Here is a 22,219-nt window from a genome sequence, read left to right as displayed (position 1 = left end):
GAAAGAACTATTTACTTCTGACTGCTTAGAAGAACAAATGACCGAATTTGCATTCAACTCGGATAAATATAAAGATTAAAATAACACAGTCAATGTCTATATAAAAATTGTCAAAGTGTACCGTATCACTCTAATATTCAGAAAGATATTGCTTACCAATGATAATTTAATGAGTTTACCATTCTGAAAACTAAGTAAAAAACGAAAAAAACATACAGTAAGGACATTAAAATGCGATGGTATAAAATATTTATAATACCTGTTGTCGTAGGTAATCCCTGAAGGCAAGACTAGTATTTTTCATCATGCATTTACAGGGATTTCCGGGTTGGCTCTGTATATGAAGTGGGTGGGGGGGGGGATATCAGAGTCCTGAAGGTCTGAAAGATTCTTTGGCCAATCCTTCTGCATAAAGTATCCTCCCTCCTAGCCAGAGTGGTTTGCTTGAGAAAGCGGAGCCAGAGAACTTTTGTTGGAGAAAGCAGTAAAGGACGTTGTCTTGATAATGATGACTTATTATTCTTATAGCCATTTTGTAATGTCTTAATTTTTTCAGTTGGCTGCAGCAGTAAGCTGGTCAAGTTTACCTTTACTGAGATTAAATAAATGATCTGTAACTTCCTAGGATGTATTTGTGGGGTGGAAAAGTTTTCAAAATATTCAATGATGGAAAGGAAATTGATAGCTAGGAGGATGATTGTTATAGGATGTCAGATTACAATCTGAGGAGGATGTCAGATTACAATATGAAAATTATGCACAAAATATGTTTTTGTAACTTTAGTTTCTTATCAAACTGATTGTTGAAATAAGATTTCAAATTTTAGGAAACGTATTGCCAAACATGTGATTTTTACGGGGCTTATCTTCGCATCCAGGAGACTAGGTTCTGTTTCTACGTTTTTTCGGGCACTTACTCAGTCATTTTTAATGTGTTCCTTACAAATCTTTACCATCAAAAGATCACCGATTAATTTGCAACGGACGTAAGGTTTGTTGAGCATTAAAAGGAAGAGAAACGGACAAATAGGATCTTGTTGTGTATATCGTACTGAACTGGAGGATATTTAGAATGCACATTCTTACATTTAACCAATAGAGACCGTTGAGAAGGAAATGATGCTATAATTTTAATAAGAAATAGTGAAGGACAAAGTTTATGAAGCAGTTTTGCCTCTAGAACTGTTTCCCTTTTAAAAATTTACGTCCAACAATTTTTTAATTTTTTTTTTTTTTTATTGACTACACCCAGCAAGCTACAAAGATAATGTTCGAAAGTCCATGAATGTTGCCAAACTGTTTAATTTACCAATATTGTCCAGAATATTCTTCCTTAGGCAATTGTTCCACAAGCTCCCATATAATTCGAAAGAACAGGAGTAAGCGTGAACCCAAATAAAGTCCTCACCTGTTCGCTTCTTCGGGATGGTTGTTAGAAGTAGCAATGCTTTTTAGATCGTGGATAATCGCTGGACACATTCAAATATTATAAATCTCCAGAAATTTATAAATTCTGGCGTTCATTCAAGAAAACTAGGTCAACAACATCATTTGTGGTCTCGAATTTTCGTAATCAATCCAATTTCTGTGAGAGAAGAAATTCAATTTCAGTATACGTAGAGGTAAAGAAGGCTTATTGGATCTCATTTATATTTTGTAGAGTTTAGTAGCCAGGACCTTTAGTATATCATTAGGGAGAGAGGGCTAAAGTCAGATCTACAGCCCATGGGGTCAACGCTGCTGCACCCCTTTACGGGGACTTTCGGCTAGAGGTGTAGCTAAATCTAGTCCTTGATTAAAACTGTTGTTGACGTAAAAAAAAAATAAAAAAAAAATTACCTATAATTTGAAGCTGACTAATCCAATCGATCAAGTAAATCTATGAAGTTGATGTCAATATTCCTTTTTGGTCTGCGAATGGTCTCTATTCAAATTGGACACACTTCGTTTTTGTATTTGAGACTAGATGAAGGGAGGAATTACTGCTTTAAAACATGGTTGAAGGCTCTCAGGTTTGCAAGTAATTAATTTTTGCATAATTTTATTTTCAACAAATTACAGTACCACGAGACCAGGAAAGAAAAGACATTTAATCAGTTAACCTTACTTTCAAACAATTATCTATTAAAATTAGAACTGATATTCAAACACATACATTGAATAATGTCGTTACCAATAATTTTTACGGATCATGCACAATGATTTAGCTAATGGAAGATAATTAACAAATACCAGTCGGTAAACAGTCCTTTTGTGATCCCGACTCGACACACTATGCACAATATGTCTCAATATACGATATTTGGAAAGGGTGTCAAGGTCGAGTTTTGGGCTTCCTGAACTGAAGAGATTTCAGCAGTTTTGATCACGATAAGAATGGAAGAGAAAATTTAACGATTTAGCTACTATTTTACCATGATTGCTGATTAAGCTGGTAACCAATATTAAGGTTTTTATTTCCCAACCAAGTTATCAGTGACTTGCATTTATACTATCGAAATGACTTAAATAACACTGAATAGTAAGGAATTAACAATCCTGAAAATCATCCCCAAATAATCTTAATTCAAATATAGTGTAAGGTGATTGCATATCCTGCACCGGGATTGGGGTTCGGGGCTCCTTCACAGAACATGTATACGAATTTTGCATTTTCCGTATCTCATAATAGATAAGAGGTTTTTTTATATCATTTTAATATTCCATTTCTTTTTTGAACACATGGTTTAGAAGTTCATTATTTTCCGAAGAATAATTTCTTTTTACTGGTTAATTCATATTACAATAAATATTTCATACGATATAATAAAGTATTACATAATTTGTTTCAAGACAACAGAATTAGATTTATAGCTTAATAGCCTAATTTGGTCAATAATAAACTGAGTATTCGCATTATGAGAAATGTGCAACTGGAAGAGGGTAAATGCAATTTTTGGCTTTTTAGTGATTCATTTTTTTTTTGTTCAGAACAATGATGCAAAAAGGTATGTCTCAACCTTGGAATGAAGCTCTTCAGGACATGATTGGCAATGGTACAATGTCAGCTGCGTCTCTGCTGAAATACTTTGCACCCTTACACAAATACCTAGAAGAGATAAATGAAGCAAATGATGAACGTTGTATTGGATGGGGTAGGTAGAGGCTATGCATAGAAAGCTTCGAATTTGTGTCTTTGTTTTTTGTTTTTTTTTGCACAAAAATGTAACAAGATTTAATACACATTAGTAGTGTCTACACATAACAGGTAGTAGGATTTTTGTTGTAGTCTGCATTATTTGGAAGCAAAATCAAGGTGTAAGAACTAACTTGTGAAGAATGAGCTAGTAAAATACTTTAAAAAATTGTTTTTTTTTCAAAACTTTGACACAGATAATTAGGACAGGCAGGGCAGAATCTTGGATTTTGAGAAGAAAATGGAAGGTGGCTTAAACTAAAAAGACAAAAAAAAAATTAGAACGAAGAATGCTGAATTTTGTAAAACTGATGAATTTTTCAGTGACAGAGATGGGGTGGAAACCTTTGAGACAATAAAGATTCTATGTAACGACTCCTCGAGGAAAGAAGGAACACATCAACGCCTAAGGATTATAAAAGGTCTTCCCTCTAGATTTCAAGATGTGATATTATAAGTCTCTGTAGAAGGGATTTTTGCCCTCAAGATCTAAATGCTATACTTTTTTTCCTTTTTTTAACCAATATTTTCAAGATACTTTTGACTTGTTTAGAAATTCCCAGTTTTGCTTCCAGCAATTGAAATTACTGTTAAGTTGAATTGGATTAACAGTTAGCTTTTTCAAATCCGTGTCACTTGAAAATTTTTGAAACTTATTATCGTTTCGGAAAATATATTTTTCCTTTATCAGTTACTTAAGGTCAGAATGTACTTTTTCCTCAGACATGTAGGAAAAGAAAACATATATACTTATTCTTCTTATTCGTTTTTCTATAGACTAAGCAGATTATTTAAAATTAATGAATGAGACCCCCTCCCTCCCAATAAAATGCTACTGCAGGTAGTTTGAGCATAGGTAGCAATAGGTTGAGTGTCACCCAGTATCCTCTCACCCTTCTATGCTTTTGTTTAAGCTTTACTAAGCTTTTGTGATTTAAGCAAATATTAAAAGTTTTCAAGGTTTTTAATATAAAAGTTTTTTAAGAAAAGGATGGCTGTAAAAACTCCGGAATAGGCTCATTTGATGGAAGTCAAATGTTCTAGTTCCTTTTTTGAGTCAAAGTGATTGGAGGGCAGCCAAAAAGTAATTGTATATTGCGTAAAAGCCAATTGTAATTGCAAGTGTTTCAGTCACCCATTACCTTTCAAAACGCTTTGACTGAAACTTGTACGATTTACAGCAAATTTGCATAGAAAGAAACCCCTCCGTTCTCGAGGGATTGTGAAAAAGCTTATCCCTTTGCTCGTCTGCAAGAGCATTTTTTATTGACATATTAGTAAAAAGATGAAGTTTTAATAACAAGAGCGACGAAGTAGGGAGAGAAATCTCCCTCTTACACAGTAAAATCGAAGTCAGTTGAATGTTTTATTGAAGTTATTTAACTTCGTTTGAAAAAATAACTTATCTATAATTTAATTATCCTTCTTAATTCAATATTCATTGTTATGCTAAATATCAGGAAGAGCTGCTGCCCCACCCCATTCAACCGCTCAACATTGAATACCGTTTCAAAACAGGGGCTCATATACTAGTTAATTATTTCAGAAGTTTTTTCAAAAATATCTTTGCCCTGGTGTGGCCGAAAATTCTGTCTGAATTCTGTCTGAAAAACTGTCTGATATGATGCACACCTACAAAATACACATGCTTGACCATTGTTCTCTGAAAATATGTGAAATTTCGTAGCACCGTGGATAAGATAATCTCTTTATCCCTGAACAATTCTTCTATCGAGTTTTATAATTCGCTGGTATGGTAAACCCATCTAAATCTCTGTTAATTTGGGGGTCTTTTCTGCTTTCTCCAAAAAATATTCAATTTTTCTCAGGCTCATAACTTGTATAAGCAAATTGCAACCTTATGGATTTTACTATTATATGCAAATTTAAAATTTACGGATTTTACACTTTTCGAATCATTATGAAAAAGCAATTCTTTTCGTGCCCGCACTTTCATCAAAATTTGTTTTCTTATAGTCTCAGTTACTGCTGGCACAGATCGCTACTTATTACTGCTTGTTACAGCGACTGTTTGAAATTGTAGTTAACTTCATTAGTAACCGTTGAGATTTAGATCCATTGATAATTTAACCATGTGTAACATTGATAAAAACCAAGAATCATATCTCATAGCTAAGTGTAGTGACTGACGGTATATCAGTCAATAAAATACACGAATATGTACTTCACTCATGCAATCCGGCGCTATAATGAAACAAAGGTTAAGATGTTTAGACCACAATTCAAAAACAAAGAATACATAATTGCCACAGTTTGTCCTTTTTTGCCAGTTCGTCCAGGACTAAATGGAAATCATATTCTCTCCAAATGGGATATGAAAAAGTCATAAGAAAGGAATTGAAAGAAACCAAAATTTCATGAGAAGGGGTAAAGTGTAAACTTGAAATATATTTGTAAAGAACAAGAGCGTAAAAATCCCGGACGTTTTTGACAGCACTCTCTTTGTTTGAACAAGGCCGTATGCAGTTCAGGCCTTTATCCCTCGCAAATAGATCACGTCAAAAATCGCACATGGATTATGGAATGCTGAAGGGAACCTTACGAGTGTTTTCTTTCTAATTTACTTACAAGAAAAAAAACAGTCATTGTTTCTTATGGCATTAAAACAATATATGGTACAAGTATTCACAATATACGGTATATTCGTCTAAATACATGAAACATCCATGCACATATACACATATACATGTGTACATGTGAGAATTGTTATTGATCCTAAAAGATAAATCACCATATATTAGTATCTAGGATAAATTCAAAGCTGAGATTTCGGAAGTATTACTACTTTCCGGGAGTTAGTAAACTGAGGATGGGAATTTAAGAGAAGTGTAAAAAATGTGTTGCAAGCACTAAAAATTGATCTGAGCAGGTTTTCAGTAGAGGCCATGGATGCAACTGCCCAGGATCTGGAAGATGCAGCTAGACGGCATAATAGTGAAATACTGCACTAACATGTTAATTAATTGAGAAGGAGTAGTCAATCTGGACTACTCCACATGGGCACAACAAAGAGAGATTAAGGAGAGAGGAGCAGAACACATTGAGAATGTGCTAAGTCGGGATAGTGTTAAAAGAAAAGATTTATAGAAAAATGGAAAAGTTGATTACACCTTGGATCTCTAGGAAGATTTATTTTGTGAGTTAGAATTGATAACAGTATTAAAAAGACTGAAAAATAGTAAAGCCGCAGGTGCTGATAATGTGGTAAATGAGTTTCTTAAAAATTGTGGTTTGAGTTAATGAAGATGATGAATGTAATTTTCGAACAATTCGTGACACCTTTGATGTGAAGGAAGACTTATTGTGAGAATTAATTAATAGTGGTACTAAAAAGATTAAAAAGTAAAGAGGCCCCAGGTGCTGATAATGTAATAAATGAATCTAATAAATTGGTGGTTATGATGTTAGAAATAAGTTAATGAAGATTATGAATGAAAAATTTTTTAAAGGGGAAGTGCGTAGTAAAGATCTCTAATTAAACCCGTGTATAAGAAAGGTGACAAGTGAGACCCGTGACAAGAGTGAATGTCGGAATTATCGAGGCATTAGTCTGGTCTCTGTAGGTAGCAAATTACTGAGTAATATGATACTTTTTAGACTGAGACATGCTGTAGACAAAGTTTTAAGGGAAGAACAATGCGGTTTTAGAAAAGGTAGAGGATGTGTCGACCATGTTTTCACTCTTAGGTTAATAATTGAGAAGTCCCTTCGTTGTCAAACACCTTTGGTCCTTAGTTTTATCGATTATGAGCAAGCTTTCGATTCTGTTGATAGAACAGCGTTAACAAAGGTCTTATCGTTATATGGTATACCAGAAAAATACATTAAAGTGATTTGCGCTATGTACGAGAATAATACTGCTGCGGTTAAGGTAGGAAATGAGGTTAGCAACTGGTTTTGTATTAAATCAGGAGTTAAGCAGGGTTGTGTTCTATCCCCCTTTATATGGATCATTTTGATGGACTTCGTCTTAAGGAGCACAGGAAAGGCAATTGGAGACCATGGAATCAAATGGGGAGGAAGAACGCTCCTGGACTTAGATTATGCTGATGATTTAAGCATATTAGATGAAAGTGTGAGCAAAATGAATGAATTTTTAGAGGTTTTACGAGTTCAGGCTGCTAAAATAGGCTTGAAAATTAATGTTAAGAAGACTAAGTCACTAAGGTTAGGAATAAGTGAAGATGAACAGGTGACCTTAGGTAACGAAAAGATTGATCAGGTTGGGAGCTTCAGTTACCTTGGTAGTATTATTAGTAAAGATGGTGGGAGCAGTGAAGATGTTAAAAGTAGAATAGCTAAAGCTCAGGGTGTTTTTTCACAGTTAAAAAAAGTTTGGAAGAATAGAAAGATAAGCCTACAAACCAAGATTAGAATATTGGAAGCTACAGTGATGACAGTGGTCAAATATGGCTCTGAAGCATGGACACTCCGAAAAGCAGATGAAAATTTACTAGATGTTTTCCAGAGAAATTGCCTACGGATTGTTCTGGGTACCCGGCTGACTGACCGTATTTCAAACAGTAGGTTGTACGAAAAGTGTGGTTCAATCCCGCTTTCTGGGGCTATAATGAAAGAAAGGTTGAGATGGCTAGGCCACGTTCTACGGATGAAGGATGACAGATTACCGAAGATTGTCCTTTTTGGCCAACCGTCTGGGGCTACACGGAAAGCAGGTCGTCCTTGTCTGGGTTGGGAGGATGTCATAAATAAGGATTTAAAGGAAATGGGAACTTCCTGGGAGGGTGTAAAGAGGGAGGCTTTAAATAGATTAGGTTGGAGGAGGAGCGTGCGTAGCTGTGTTGGCCTCAGGTGGCTTGGTGCTGCAGTGAGTTATTAGTAGTAGTAGTAGTAGTAGTAGTATAAGAAAGGTGATAGGAGTGAGTGTGATAATTTTAGAGGCAGTAGTCTGTTTCTTTAAGTAGCAAATTACTTAGTATGATGATATTTTTAGATTTAGAGATATTGTAGAAAAAAGTTTTAAGACAAGAACAGTGCTGTTTTAGGAAGGGTGGAGGATATGTTGACCGAATTATTCTCTTAGACTAATAATGAAGAAGTTCCTGTATCATCAAACCCCTTTATTCCTCAGTTTTACAGATTATGAGAAAGTAATTGATTCAGATGACAGAAGAGCTTTAACGAACCTCATATCCTTGTATGATATACCAGATATATACATTAAAGTAAATTAGTGCAATGTACGAGAATAACACTGTATAAGGGCTATGTACGAGAATAATGCTGTATGAGATAGGGGAAAAGAGAAGGTGTGGCAATTATGGAGGTACTAGTTAGAGCTAGGGTAGGAACTGGGGTTAGTAGCTGGTTTTGTATTAAAACTTTTATACGGTTTGTGAGTTCAGTGTGCTAGAATAGGTTTCAAAATTAAGTTAAGAAGACTAAGTAGCTAAGGCTAGGAATAGATGAAGATGAAAAGGTGACGTTGCTTAACCAAAAGAGATCAATCAAGTAGACAGCTTCACTTACCTTGGTAGTATTATTAGTAAAGACGGTGAATGCAGTGAAGATTTTAAAAGTAGAATAGCCAAGACCTAGGGTGTTTTTGCGCAATGGAAAAATTTTTGAAAGGAGTTGAAGATCAGTCTACAAACCAAGATTAGAATATTGGAAGCTACAGTGATGACAGTGGTCAAATATGGTTCCAAAGCATGGGCGCTCCAAAAAACGGAAGAAGATTTGTTAGATGTTTTCCAGAGACAATGCCTACTTATTGTTTTGGGTACCCAACGTTCTGCAGATGAAGGATGGGAAATTACAAAAGGTTTTGTTTTCGGCCAACTTTCTAGGGCTAAACGAAAAGCAGGTCGTCTTTGGTTGGGCTAGGTGACTTGGTGAGAAAAGATTTAAGGGAAATTGGAACTTCCTGGAAAGTACGAAGAGGAAGGCTTTGAATAGATTGAGATGAAGGAGGAGGGTGAATAGCTGTGTCGGCCAAAGGTGTCTTGGTTCTGCGGTGAGTTGTTACTAGAAGTAGTGGTAGTACACTGGGAAATAATCTTAATATAAAGATTTCGTGAAAATTTAAATGTAAGCGCCAAGAGGTGGCGAAAACTTTAACAATAACTAAAAATAATATCTTGTTACTCCGTATTTACGACTTAAAGAAGTCTTTTGTAGTTTCAATATGTCTCAAATATTGGATACAATACATAAAATATACTTAATTATAACTTTTAGAGTGTGATTATGAAGATATCGCTCGAGAATACATGGCTGGAACATACGAAAGTGAAATGAATGACAAGTGTAGCAGTGCGGGAAAGGCAGATTGGAATTATAACACGGATATCAATAGTGACAATGAGCAGTTATCCGTAAGTGAACTTGCCACTCATCCCTTACATTTGAAGCTTAAGTTGCTACAAAGCACTCCAGAAGGACTTATAGTTGCAAATTTGAATGATCTTTTTTGGGCATATAGCTTTCAGATCTAAATGGGACCAAATTAGACAAATTAATTTAAACTAAAATTATTTAGTAAATGGTTAAATTAAGGCTGATCAGATTGGATAATTTAAACTAAAACGAAATAACCCTGTTATATTTTGGATTATGTGTATAAAAAGCTAATTGCAAAATCTCGTATTTCTTTGGGCAATATTTCTTATTTGCACTCTATAAAAAGTATTAAGATTATTTACTTGCATTTTGTCAAGTTATTGTTGAACATATCTATACCCAAATCATTTTTGTGCTTCGCAGCTCTGTTGAATGACAGTCCGGCTTATTAGCCTCTTTGACAGTAACAGTGCTTTATTTTGTTAATGTCATTCACCTATCGTTGTATTACCTTTATAAATTGTTTTAAAAATTAGTGACCTGTACCTATTCCTCACCCTTAGTTATGGTGTCTATCCCTGTCCTTCTCTCAATCTGTTTCTCCGTCGCTTTTTCCTTTTACCACACTCTCTCCCCGTCTATCTCTCATTTTACCTCTTTTTCTGTCGCTCTCCCTCTGCCCCTTCCCATGCCTCACTCTATATCTTTCTCTCTCGATTTGTATTAAATACAAAGAAGTAATAAAGATGTATATATATATATATATATATATATATATATATATATATATATATATATATATATATATATATATATATATATATATATATATATATATATATATATATATATATATATATATATATATATATATACCGGGACACAAATGTCGACCGGGACACAGGGACACAGGGAATCTAATGACGACCGGGACACTCAAAGAGAAATTACAGACTGGGACACCGGGACACAAATAACAACCGGGACACAGGGAATATAAATGACGACCGGGACACAGGGGCACAACTACAACGGGGACGCCGGGGGCACAGGGGGATATATAAATGACGACCGGGACACAGGGAATGTTCGATTAGCAATCACCATCAAAAATGCTCAAGGGCAATCATTAGAATAATCAGGTATAGATCTGAATACGGATTGTTTTTCCCATGGACAACCGGGACACAACTGACGACCGGGACACAGGGAATATAAATGACGACCGGGACACTCAAAGAGAAATTACAGACCGGGACACCGGGACAAAAATGACAACCGGGACACAGGGAATATAAATGACGACTGGGACACAGGGACGCAACTACAATGGGGACACCGGGGGGCACAGGGGGATATATAAATGACGACGGAAATGTATATTCTATACATTTGCACTTCAAATTTTAGATCAGGAGGACCTTAATCTCCATGTTAAAAATGGATGCTGGTTTGTTATTTGTTGCACATATTTTTTTCTCATCCCATGCTAGGATGGACGAAGGGAAACAAACCAAGTATAGAGAAGACTTTGAAAGAGAAGTTAGCTTTTCTATCTCATTTTTTGTCATCAGCAAATTCCCTGGGTTAACTGCAATAGCTTAGACTTTCTCAAATAAAATGCTTAGCCCTGCCATATCTAATCTTGTGAAACTGACGGCAAAGACAATTGGTATTTCTAGAACTATTTTTCAAAAAATATTTAAAGTTTAAAACATATTCTATTTAAGCACGTTAAAAGGCTGATTGGGTGCTCTGAGTAGTTGGACGATTTATTTTCTAAATAATAAGTCTTAGGTAAAAGAGCAAGTAATTATGAAGAATATAGACATTTATCGATGAGGAACATAAAATGCTTGTTTTAGTTTTAGCATTTTGGCCACAACAAATTAGTTGCGATTTGTTTTAGACATGACACGAATCTCCTTGTAACGTTGCTTAGATTAAACTAAATATTGAAAAATAAATCTCGTCCATCGATATAGTGCATATACCAACTTTTTTTTTACCATGAGAACAATTTTTAACAAAATGTTCGCAATGATTCAGTGGCTTCTAGGACGATTTCAGTGTCCACGCGGTTTCTTTAATTGATCAAAGCCCATGCCGCTCTTTGTGAATGAATTACGATTTAATCAGTAGGTAGGATTCACAGCTCAATCCCAGAAAAATTAAATTGCTAAGGCTAATTGCAAAAAATCTTGTGGCTCAAAAGCATTTCGTTCGTCTTACGACCTTGATATCTCACATTGGAGTACATGAGAACCAGCGAGGTTTAAAAAGCAGAGATATTAAGCTTCATTCTCTGACATGCTTATAAGGAGTAATATAGTCGGTTTGTGAAAATACATCACAAATGTAACTTAGCCCTAGATAGGTAAGCTTCCCTAAAAGTTACGTAGATGGTAAGCTTTCATAAAAATTACTTCTTGAAGAAACGTTGACTTCAAAAACTCATCATTTAAATGTATTTTAAAAGTAATCAGGATCGTCTAAAACAATTCTCCAAATACTGTCTTAGACAGCACAAGAGATTGGTGTCATTTCTTCAAGTCACATGATATGCATGACCTCACATGGTGTTCACCATAGAACGGCTTTATACAGTGGTTGCAAAAATTGATAGTCATTCCACGAATGCACACTGGGCAAAGGCTACAGGTCGCTTTTATCCCTTCCACAGACATCATTAAACGTATTTCACCTGTCAATTCCGTTGTTTGACAGATAAGGAGTCTGATCGAGTGCTGCAAAGTTGAGGTTTCTAAACGAGTGACTAACAGATGTGTCAACTCTTTGATCACAACATTCACGAAAGCTTTTCGTGAATGTGGTTCTCCAATAGGTTTGGAGATATTGAAGGAGAAGATGACATAACTGTTGACACACTCGATGTTTATCAGTCCACAAAACATGCATATGAGCTACCTGTTGGTCTTCCAAGGTTGACATTGAACTATATTAAATAAAAAAAAAACTAATTTTTTTAACTGAAAGTAAGGAGCAACATTAAAACTTAAAACGAACAGAAATTACTCCGTGTATGAAAGGGGCTGTTCCGTTCTCAACGCCCCGCTATTTACGCTAAACTTTGACTCTTTCTCTCAATTCTACTTTATTTACGCTAAAGTTTGGCTCTTTCTCTCAATTCTACTTTATTTACGCTAAAGTTTGACTCCTTCTCTCAATTCTACTTTATGAAACAGTAAAAAACCTTAGCGTAAAGAGCGGGGCGTTGAGAAGGGAACATCCCCTTTCATGAACGGAGTAATTTCTGTTCGTTTTAAGTTTTAATGTTGCTCCTTACTTCCAGCTAAGAAAAATAGTTTTAATAATTTAATTTCTGAACATTTTTGAGTTAATGTATGTTTGAATGTGGCTCTCCATACATAAATGAAAATGAAATATGCATATTAATTCTTTTTTTGGCTAAATGGCTTTCTCTTAGTTTTGATCAAACGATTTTGAGAAATAAGAGGTGGGGAAGGAGGCCTAGTTGCTCTCCAATTTTTCGGTTACTTAAAAAGGCAACTAGAACTTTTGACGAACGTTTTTATTAGTAAAAAATACACGTAACTTCAGAATTAGCTTACGTAACAAACTTTTGTATTCTTACATTTTTATTATGTATATGAGGGGGTTTGTCCCGTCGTTAATACCTCGCTCTTTACACTAAATATTAAGTTTTGTCCCAATTCTTTAAGAATGACCCCTGAATCAGAAAGTCCGTAGAATAGATAGATGAAATTACTAAAAATACTTTCGCATAAAGAGCGAGGTATTTATCTCCTCCTAAATACCTCGCTCTTTATGCTAAAGTATTTTTAGAACCCCTCATATGCGTAATAATCTCTCTTCGTTTTCAGTTTTAATGCTATTCCTTACTTTCAATTGAAAAAACTTTTCATGTTTATTTTTTCATTGTTTTTTTTTTATAGTATGCCTAATGCGAGAAAAACCTGCGCCCTTTTTATTGAATTTCTCTTCCGCCATTACATATTCCTCCAAGGAAAGATCCTCCCACATAGCCCCTCCCCTCAACTCATCCCCCCCAAACCAAAAAAATGCCCCTGAAAACATCTGTACACTTCCCAATAACCATTACTGTATGTAAACACTGGTCTAAGTTTGTAACTTGCAGCCCCTCCCCCAGGGACTGTGGGGGAGTAGTTCACCCCCAAAGACATAGTTATTATGGTTTTCGACTATGCAGAACAAAATGGATATCTTAAAATTTTTATCCGTTGACTTGAAAAAAATGAGCGTGGGAGGGGGCCTAGGTGTCCTCCAATTTTTTTGGTCTCACAAGTAGCTCCCTATTTTTTTTTTTTTTTTTTTTTTTTTTTTTTTTTTTGTTTTTTTTGTTTTTTTGTAAAGTCAAAACTGTCCTCAGTCAATACGTGTGCTTCAGTAGCTTTGCTGCAAATGAAATGGATGTAAACTTGTCAAGCGCAACATTTCTGTTTCCCAGATAGGGGGACAAATGGTATAAATCAGAAAATAGCCAAGTTCACCCTTTTTATATGCTATACCAGACAAAATATACTACAAAGCTTGTAAACAACGTTAGAAAACTAACCTGACCTTATAGTTTGAAGGAGCTTAGTAAGTACATAATTTCAAAAAAAAAAAATCAGTTTTCCTGGACAGGTGATAAAGTTGCGTAGATGGTTAGCTTTCATTACTTTTACTATTCACCCTTAATATCTTCCCAACTAGTTCAGATAATGAACACTTGGTGACGGCACAAGAACTGATTAATCATAATATTAGTGTTTGCGGGAGGTGAGCTCGTGCAATGCATCCGTTTCCATGGTAACTGCAAAAACGTATTTTGGTGTCGTAAAATTTACGAATGGTTGCCCTTCTAGGGTTAATGTAATTCAAGCAGATTTTAATCATCAAATTGCAGAAAACAAAAACTCTCTTTTTATATTTTTTCGCTCAAATTTTCATCAAATTTTACCCAATAATCCCGCAAATTTGAAAGCATTTGTGCTGGGCTTCAAGATTGTGCTTAGAGGTGATACCCGGAGAACATCCTCTTCGCAGCCTAAAGAAGAGAATTTCTCACAATTAGAACGTGTAAGTCAGCCAAAACGTACCACTGGGCAAACATCAGAAAGAAAGGAATCTGTTGTGGTGTTCAATCAGTAATATTCAAGGGGTCAAGATTAACAAAGGGAACAATATTACTATAAGACTCGGGAACAAGGCTGTTTGTACCGAATCAGCAGCCTTGTTACATTGCCAGAAGAAAAATCTGGTGGAAAAAAAAGAAACAAAGCCATAAAAAAAGTTAATAATAAAGGTAATCATGGTAAGACATACAGCAATTGTTATAGAGTACTAATGTTTTAGCAATACTTTCTTGTTGTTTTTTTTTTTTCCAATATCTTAACAAACAAAAGACGCGACGAATGTGAATCTAGCCTAGTTGCTTTGTGTTTTAACTGTTGAATCATAAATAAGTGTTATAAGTAGCGATATATTTTCTATTTTTAGATTGAGGCTTCACTTGAATTTTCAGCATATGAGAAACATACTTGGGACAATTTCATAACCGAATTTGACTATGAAAACTTCAAAAATGAAACCTTGAAAAGACAATTCAAATTGAAGAGCGTTCTTGGAGTCGCCGCACTAGACAAGATTAAATTGGAAGCGGTATGTTTTTATTTTTTTTTTCAAGTTTATTGTAAAGGCAAAGTTTTGCTTCAAACCAAGAGATTGAAAGAGCTAAAAGGTTGCCGTTTTTTACGCATTCTGGATCTTTAGTGACAAAGAAAAAACTTTCTGTTTACTTTGGAAAAACTCGATTTTAATGTGAAACTAGCCAAGATTCTGCTCACAAATTTTTGATGATCAGACCTATCTATGAGTATACCTATCTGTAAATGATACTAGTAAATTCTAGTTTAAAAAAGTCAGTAAATACTAAACACTCAAAAATAACATTAATTTGATACTGCCTACTAACAAAAACTTTAGTAAAAATCAAAGAAAACTAGAAAAACCTCTGAAAATTCAAAAACTGATGAAAAGTTGCTTTACAGTCAAGTTTCATGAGATTTGCCCTAGGGAAAACGATTTCAAATTATATTTTCTTTACATCAAGTTGTCAAAATATGTCAAAATCAGAAGCGTTCGACCATACCAGGAAAAGAAAAAAAAGAAATAAATACCAAGCAAAGTGAACTGAGAGTGGCGACAAAAAGGAAGAGTATCCCTTGTGGGGACTTTTGCGAGGCCCACGTGCCCGAGGGTCAGATCATAACAAGGCAAATGAGCCGGTTCCTTTGCTAGTATTGATTAAAAACTAACCTTTCTAAAATGAATTATAAAAGAAAAGTGAAGTAAATTGAAACCTAGAAGGAGCAAACATAAATTCATATAATACCTCAAAATTAAAACGAACTAAATTGGTATGCATAAATAAAAGAAAGCAAAAATTGACGGATCTATATTCACCGAGCCAGAAACACGTTATCGATTAGTGTTTTGTCTTTAAAAACGACTTAAACCTACTTTAAAAAGCAGAAAAAAGATTTTTTTTCTTCAGTTTTCTGTGAGTTCTAAATGAATTTTCCAATCCAAGAAACATAAAGAGAATTTTAAGAATTTAATTCGGTAAATGGATAAAGCTGAATTTAAGCTATCGAATGATAACAAATTGACCTCTTACGTTGAAACATTAAAGCTAAAGCAGCAGAAAAATAATATAGCAAGAAAATTGCATTGAGAAAATTGATCAGAAAACAAAAATTGCTAACACTGGTGGGAATTATTTTTTATATATTACATATTTTAAACCAGCAATCTATTTTAAGCAGTCGAAAATGTAGTAAATTTTTATAAACATTTTTCTCTTTCAAAAGTATTCTTTTCGGACCCATAGAAAACCAATGAAATCATTATTAATTAATTCACCATTTCAAATTGCTGCCTCAGCAAAATGGAGACACTGTTTCAAAATGGCCAATATTCGTTAAAAATGTTATTTTAATTATCTGATTTCTATACTCGCAAAAATAAGAGATAAACTTCTTGAAAAAACATCCTTTTTACATTATAAAATTAAATTGAAAGTTACAACCGTATTAATTCTAAGAAATTAGTTTTCTTTCCTGTTCAGTGAGATTGGTTTTGTATTTTATTATTTTTATTTTTGACGTTTTGACAAATGTAAATACTGGTGGCCTCAGTTTTATTTTTAGTATCTCTTATTTGTTAAATTGGCTAGCATTAGTATTTTCTTTGTTTTTGTTAATGCTAGACAAAAAAAAATTTTGAAATGCAAATTGGTTTTCAGTAAAGTACAAATGAAACCCCATCCTTAAGACTATTGAAGGGGATGGTAGTCCCACTTTTATTTGTTGACATCTCTTTTTGTTACAAGTTTGGCTTGATTAAAGGCAGATTATTAAAAAGTTTCGGCCCATTTTAATAGGTACTCGTTCATTCACTAAGTTTTTCTGTTTATGCATTGGAGTTCTCTTGAGCTTGGGCAATGTGGAAATAAGATGTGAACCTTCCTGACATTAAAAAAAAACAAGTTTTTTTCAATGAAAGCAAGGAGCGATATTAAACTTAAAACAAATAGAAATCATCCCGTATATGAAAAAGGATGTCCACTCCTCAACGCCCCGCTCTTTACAGTAAAGTTTTTAATGTTTTGAACAGTAGAGTTTTGAAACAGATTCAAACTGTATCAAAAATTAATACAACAAACACTTTTGAGCAAACTCAGCTACTTGGTAAATTCTAAGTCTTTTAATTGGTGACAGTATCAAAAAATAATAAAAGCTCTTCTACGTAGAACAAATTGCCTTTGCAATGAACAAACTCAGCTACTTTATAAAATTCCGAATCTTGTAATTGGTGACTGAATATCAAGAATTAATAAAGTAATTATTAATAAAGAATTAATAAGTAATTAGTATAAAAGTAATTTTGCACGGAACAAATTCACCTAGTTGGTAAATTCCAAGTCATTTAATTGGTGTATTGAAAGTATCAAAAACTAATAAACAGATTTGAATAAAAAAACTCAACTGCTTGGTAAATTTCAATTCTTTCAATTGGTGATTGAGCATCAAAGATTAATAATAAAGCACTTTTTCATTGAATAGACTAAGCTACGTGGTAAATTCCATGTCTTTTGATTGATAACTGACCATCAAACATTAATAAAAAAAGCACTTTTGCGTTATACCACCTAGAATTTTTTAACTTCGATGATGTTGTATGTTAGAAAATAGCTTGAATCAAGATGTGTACCCTTAGTATTAAAAATTAATAAAAAAAAGCCCTTTTGCATAAAACAAACTCGGCTATTTGGATAAACTCCAAGTCTTTTAATTGCTGACAGAGCACCAAAAATTAATAAAAATCATTTTTTTCATTGAGAAAGCTCGTGCACTTGGTAAATTATAAGTCATTTTATTTGGTGAATGAGTATCAAAAATTAAAAAAAAAGTATTTTTTGTATAGAACAAACTCAGCTACTTGGAAAACTCCAAGTCTTTTAATTGCTGACAGAGCACCAATGATTAATAAGAAAAAGCACTTTTCCATAGAATAATCTCAGGTACCTGGTGAATTTCAAGTCTTTTAGTTGGTGACTAACTATCAAAAATTAATTTAAAAAAGCACTTTTAGATAGAACAAACTCCGCTACTTGGCAAATTCAAAAGCTTTTAATTGGTCTTTTAGTTGGTGACTAACTATCAAAAATTAATTTAAAAAAGCACTTTTAGATAGAACAAACTCCGCTACTTGGCAAATTCAAAAGCTTTTAATTGGTAACTGAGTATCAAAAATTAATAAAAATAAGCACTTTTGGATAGATCAAACTCAGCTACTTGGTAAATTCCAAGTATTTTAATTGGTTACTGAGGATCAAAAATAAATTAAAAAACACTTTTAAGTTTCTAATAGAAAAATTTCAGCTTCTTGGTAAAAGTCTTTTAATTGGCGACTGAAAATTAAAATTATAAAAAAAGCGCTTTAACATAGAACAAGCTCATCTACTCCAAAAACTCAAAGTTTTTTAATCGACGACTGAGTATCAAAAGTTGGTAAAAAGCACTTTTACGTAGAACAAACTCAGCTACTGGGTAAATTCAAGGTCTTATAATTGGTGATTGTTTCCAAGTCTTTTAAATGGTGACTGATCATCAAAAATTAATACAAAATTACTTTTTCATAGAATAAACTCAGCTACTTGGTAAATTTTAAGTCTTTGAATTGGTGACCGAATATCAAAAATTAATAAGAAGGAACTTTTGCAAACAACAAACTTAGCTACTAGGTAAATTCTAAGCCTTTTAATTGGTGACTGCGTATCAAGGATTAATAAAAAAGCACGGTTGCAGAGAACAAACTCAGCTACTTTGTAAATTCTCGGCCTTTCAATTAGTGACTGAGTATTTAAAGTTAATAAAAGCACTTTTGCACAGGACAAACTCAGCTTTGGTAAAATTAAGGTCTTTTAATTGGTGACTGAGAATCAAAAATTTATATAAGAAGGAATTTTGCTTAGAAAAAACTCAACTACTGGAACAATTCTACGTCTTTTAATTGGTGAATGAGTATCAAGAATTAATACAAAAAGCACTTTTGCAAAGAACATACTCATCGACTTGCTAAATTCCAAGTCTTTTAATTAGTGACTGAGTATCAAAAATTCATAAAAAATCATTTTTGCGTAGAAACAATCAGATACTTTATGAATTCCAGGTTTTTTAATTGGTGACTGATTATCAAAAGTCAAGTCTTTCAATTAGTAAACAAACTCGGCTACTTGGTAAATTTCAAGTCTTTTAATTGGTGACTGAGTATAAATTAATAATGAAAAGCACTTCTGCATGGAACAAACTCAGCTATTTTTTAAATTCCAGGTCTTTTAATTGGTGACTGATTATCAAAAGTTGATAAAACGGCCCCTTTGGTTAGAAAGAATAGGGTACTAGGTAAATTCCTAGTCTTTTAGTTGGTCACTGACTATCAAAGATTCATAAAAAAGCACTTTTGCATAGAACAAACGTACCTACTTTGTAAATTCCAGGTCTTTTAATTGGTGACTGATTATCAAAAGTTAATAAAAGCACTTTTGCATAGGACAAATTCAGCTGCATGGTAAATCAAAGGTCTTTTATTTGTTGATTGAGTATCAAAAATTAAAAAAAAAGACTTTTGTATAGAACAAACCAAACCTCTTGGTGATTTTCAAGTCTTTGAATTGGTGAATGAGTATCAAGTGTTACTAAAAAAGTATTTTTGCATAGAACAATATCAGCTACCTCGTAAATTCCAAGTCTGTTAATTTGTAACTGAGGATCAAGGATTAATAAAAAAGCACTTTTGCATAGAACAAACTCAAATAATTTGTAAATTCCAGGTCTTTTAATTGGTGACTGATTATCAAAAGTCAATAATCAAGATTATCAAAAGTCAAGTCTATTAATTGGTGATCAAACTCAGCTACTTAATCAATTCCAAGTCTTTTAATTGGTAACTGAGTATCAAACATACTCATAATAAAAAAAACAATTTTGCATTGGACAAACTCAGCTACTTTTTAAATTCCAGGTCTATTAAATGGTGAAGGATTATCTAAAGTTAATAAAAGCAATTTTGCAAAGAACAAACTCAGCTGCTGGGTAAATTCTAGGTCTCTTAAAAAGAAAGGACTTTTCAGTTTTGTGTGCAAAAAACTCAACTAATTGGTAAATTCCATCTCTTTTTATTGTTTAATGATTATCGAAATTCAATAAAAGCACTTTTGCATATAACAAACTCAGCTGTTTGGTAAATTCAAGGTCTTTTAATTGGCACTGAGTATCAAAAATTTATATAAAAAAAAACTTTTTGCATAGAACAAACTCAACTACTTGGTAAACTCCAAGTCTTTTAATTGGTGCCTGAGTAACAATAATGTATAGAAAAAAATACTTTTGCATAGAAGAAGCTCAGCTACTTGGTAAATTCAAAGTCTTTGGATTGGTGACTGAGTATTAAAAAATTAATAAAAATCACTTTTGCACAGAACAAACTCAGCTACTTGGTAAATTCCAAGTCCTTTAATTGGTGACTGAGTATCAAAAATTAATAAAAAAAAGTCACTCCTCACTTTTGGATAGAGCAAACTCAGCTACTTGATAAATTCCAAGTACTTTAATTGGGACTGAAAATATAAAAATTAATAAAAAAGAAGTGTTTTCATAGAACAAACTAAGCTACTCTGTAAATTTCAAGTCTATTAATTGATGAAAGATTATCAAAAGTGAATAAAAAGTACTTTTACATACAACAAACTTAGCTACTTGCTAAATTCATGGTCTTTTAAAAGGTTATTGGTTCCAAGTCTTTTAATTGGTGACCGAGCATCAAAAATTCGTACAAAGTACTTTTACATAAAACAAAGTTGTCTACTTTGTAAATTGAAAGTCCTTGAGCTGGTGACTGAGTATCAAGAATTAATAAAAATACTTTTGCATAGAGCAAACTCAGCTAATTGGTAAATTCCGAATCATTTAATTTTGACTGGGTATCAAAAATTAATAAAAAGCTCTTTTTCTTAGAACAAACTCAGCTACTTGGTGAATTCCAAAATTTTTTAATTGGTGACCGAGCATACAAAATTAAGAAAAAATCACTTTCTATAGGACAAACTTAGCTACCTGGTAAATATCAAAGTCATCTAATTGATGACTGAGTATGAAAAATCAATAATAAAGCATTTTCTTATAGAGCAAACTCAGCTACTTGGTATATTCAAGGTCTTTTAAGTGATTACTGAGTATGAAAAATTTATAGCAAAAACGACTTTTGCATAGAACAAACTAAACTACTTGGTAATTTCAAGTCTTTTAATTGGAGACTGAGTATCAAGAATAAAAAAAAAAAACTTTCGAATAGAACAAATTCAACTACTTGGTAAATTCAAGCCTTTTAATTGTGACTGGGTGTCAAAAATAAAGAAAAAGCACTTTTGCATAGAACAAACTCAGCTACTTTGTAAATTCAAAGTCATTTAATTTGTGACTGAGTATCAAAAATAACTAAGAAAGCCCTTTGGCATAGAACAAACTCAGCTACGGTAAATTTCAAATTTTTAATTGGTGACCGAGTATGAAGATTCAATAGAGGAGTACTTTTACATAGAAAAACCCAGCTACTTGGTAAATTGTAAGTCTTTTGATTGGTCACCGAGTATCAAAAATTAATAAAAAGTACTTTTTCATAGAACAAACTCAGCTAGTTGGTAAATACTAAGCATTTTAATTGGTAACCGAGTATCAAAAATTAATAAAAAAAGCCATTTGTTTTAGAACGAGCTCAACTACTTGCTATAATTCCAAGTATTTCAAATGGTAACTGATTATCGAGAATTAACAAAAAGCTACTTTTTATTAAACAAGACCAGCTATTTGGGAAATTCCAAGCCTTTTAATTGGTGATTGAGAATAAAAAAAAAAAAATAAGAAAAAAACCCTTTTGCATAAAACAAACTCAGCTAGTCGAAAATTCAAAGTGATTTAATTGGTGACTGAGTATCAAAAATTAATAAAAAAGCACTTTGGCATGGAACAAACACAGCTACTTGGTAAATTGCGATCTTTTGATTACTAACCGAGAATTAAAAATTAATACAAAATTGCTTTTTCATAGAACCAACTCAGGTACTTGGTAAATTCCAAGTCGTTTCATTGCTGA

General features: G+C 33.3%; 1 protein-coding gene across 2 annotated transcripts in view; it reads left to right on the top strand.

Moving 5' to 3' along the window:
- LOC136042000 (angiotensin-converting enzyme-like) overlaps positions 1-22,219 on the top strand; it is a 165,409-nt gene that overhangs the window by 89,380 nt on the left and 53,810 nt on the right. For both annotated transcript variants that reach the window (XM_065726831.1, XM_065726832.1), the window contains exons 13-15: positions 2,971-3,134; positions 9,398-9,534; positions 15,005-15,166. In XM_065726831.1, coding sequence (XP_065582903.1) covers positions 2,971-3,134; positions 9,398-9,534; positions 15,005-15,166 — 463 coding nt within the window. The remainder of the gene's footprint in view (positions 1-2,970; positions 3,135-9,397; positions 9,535-15,004; positions 15,167-22,219) is intronic.

This window comes from Artemia franciscana, unplaced genomic scaffold, assembly GCF_032884065.1.
Source record: "Artemia franciscana unplaced genomic scaffold, ASM3288406v1 PGA_scaffold_55, whole genome shotgun sequence".
Classification (NCBI taxonomy): Eukaryota; Metazoa; Arthropoda; class Branchiopoda; order Anostraca; family Artemiidae; genus Artemia; species Artemia franciscana.
This window is presented reverse-complemented; position numbering and strand designations above follow the sequence as displayed.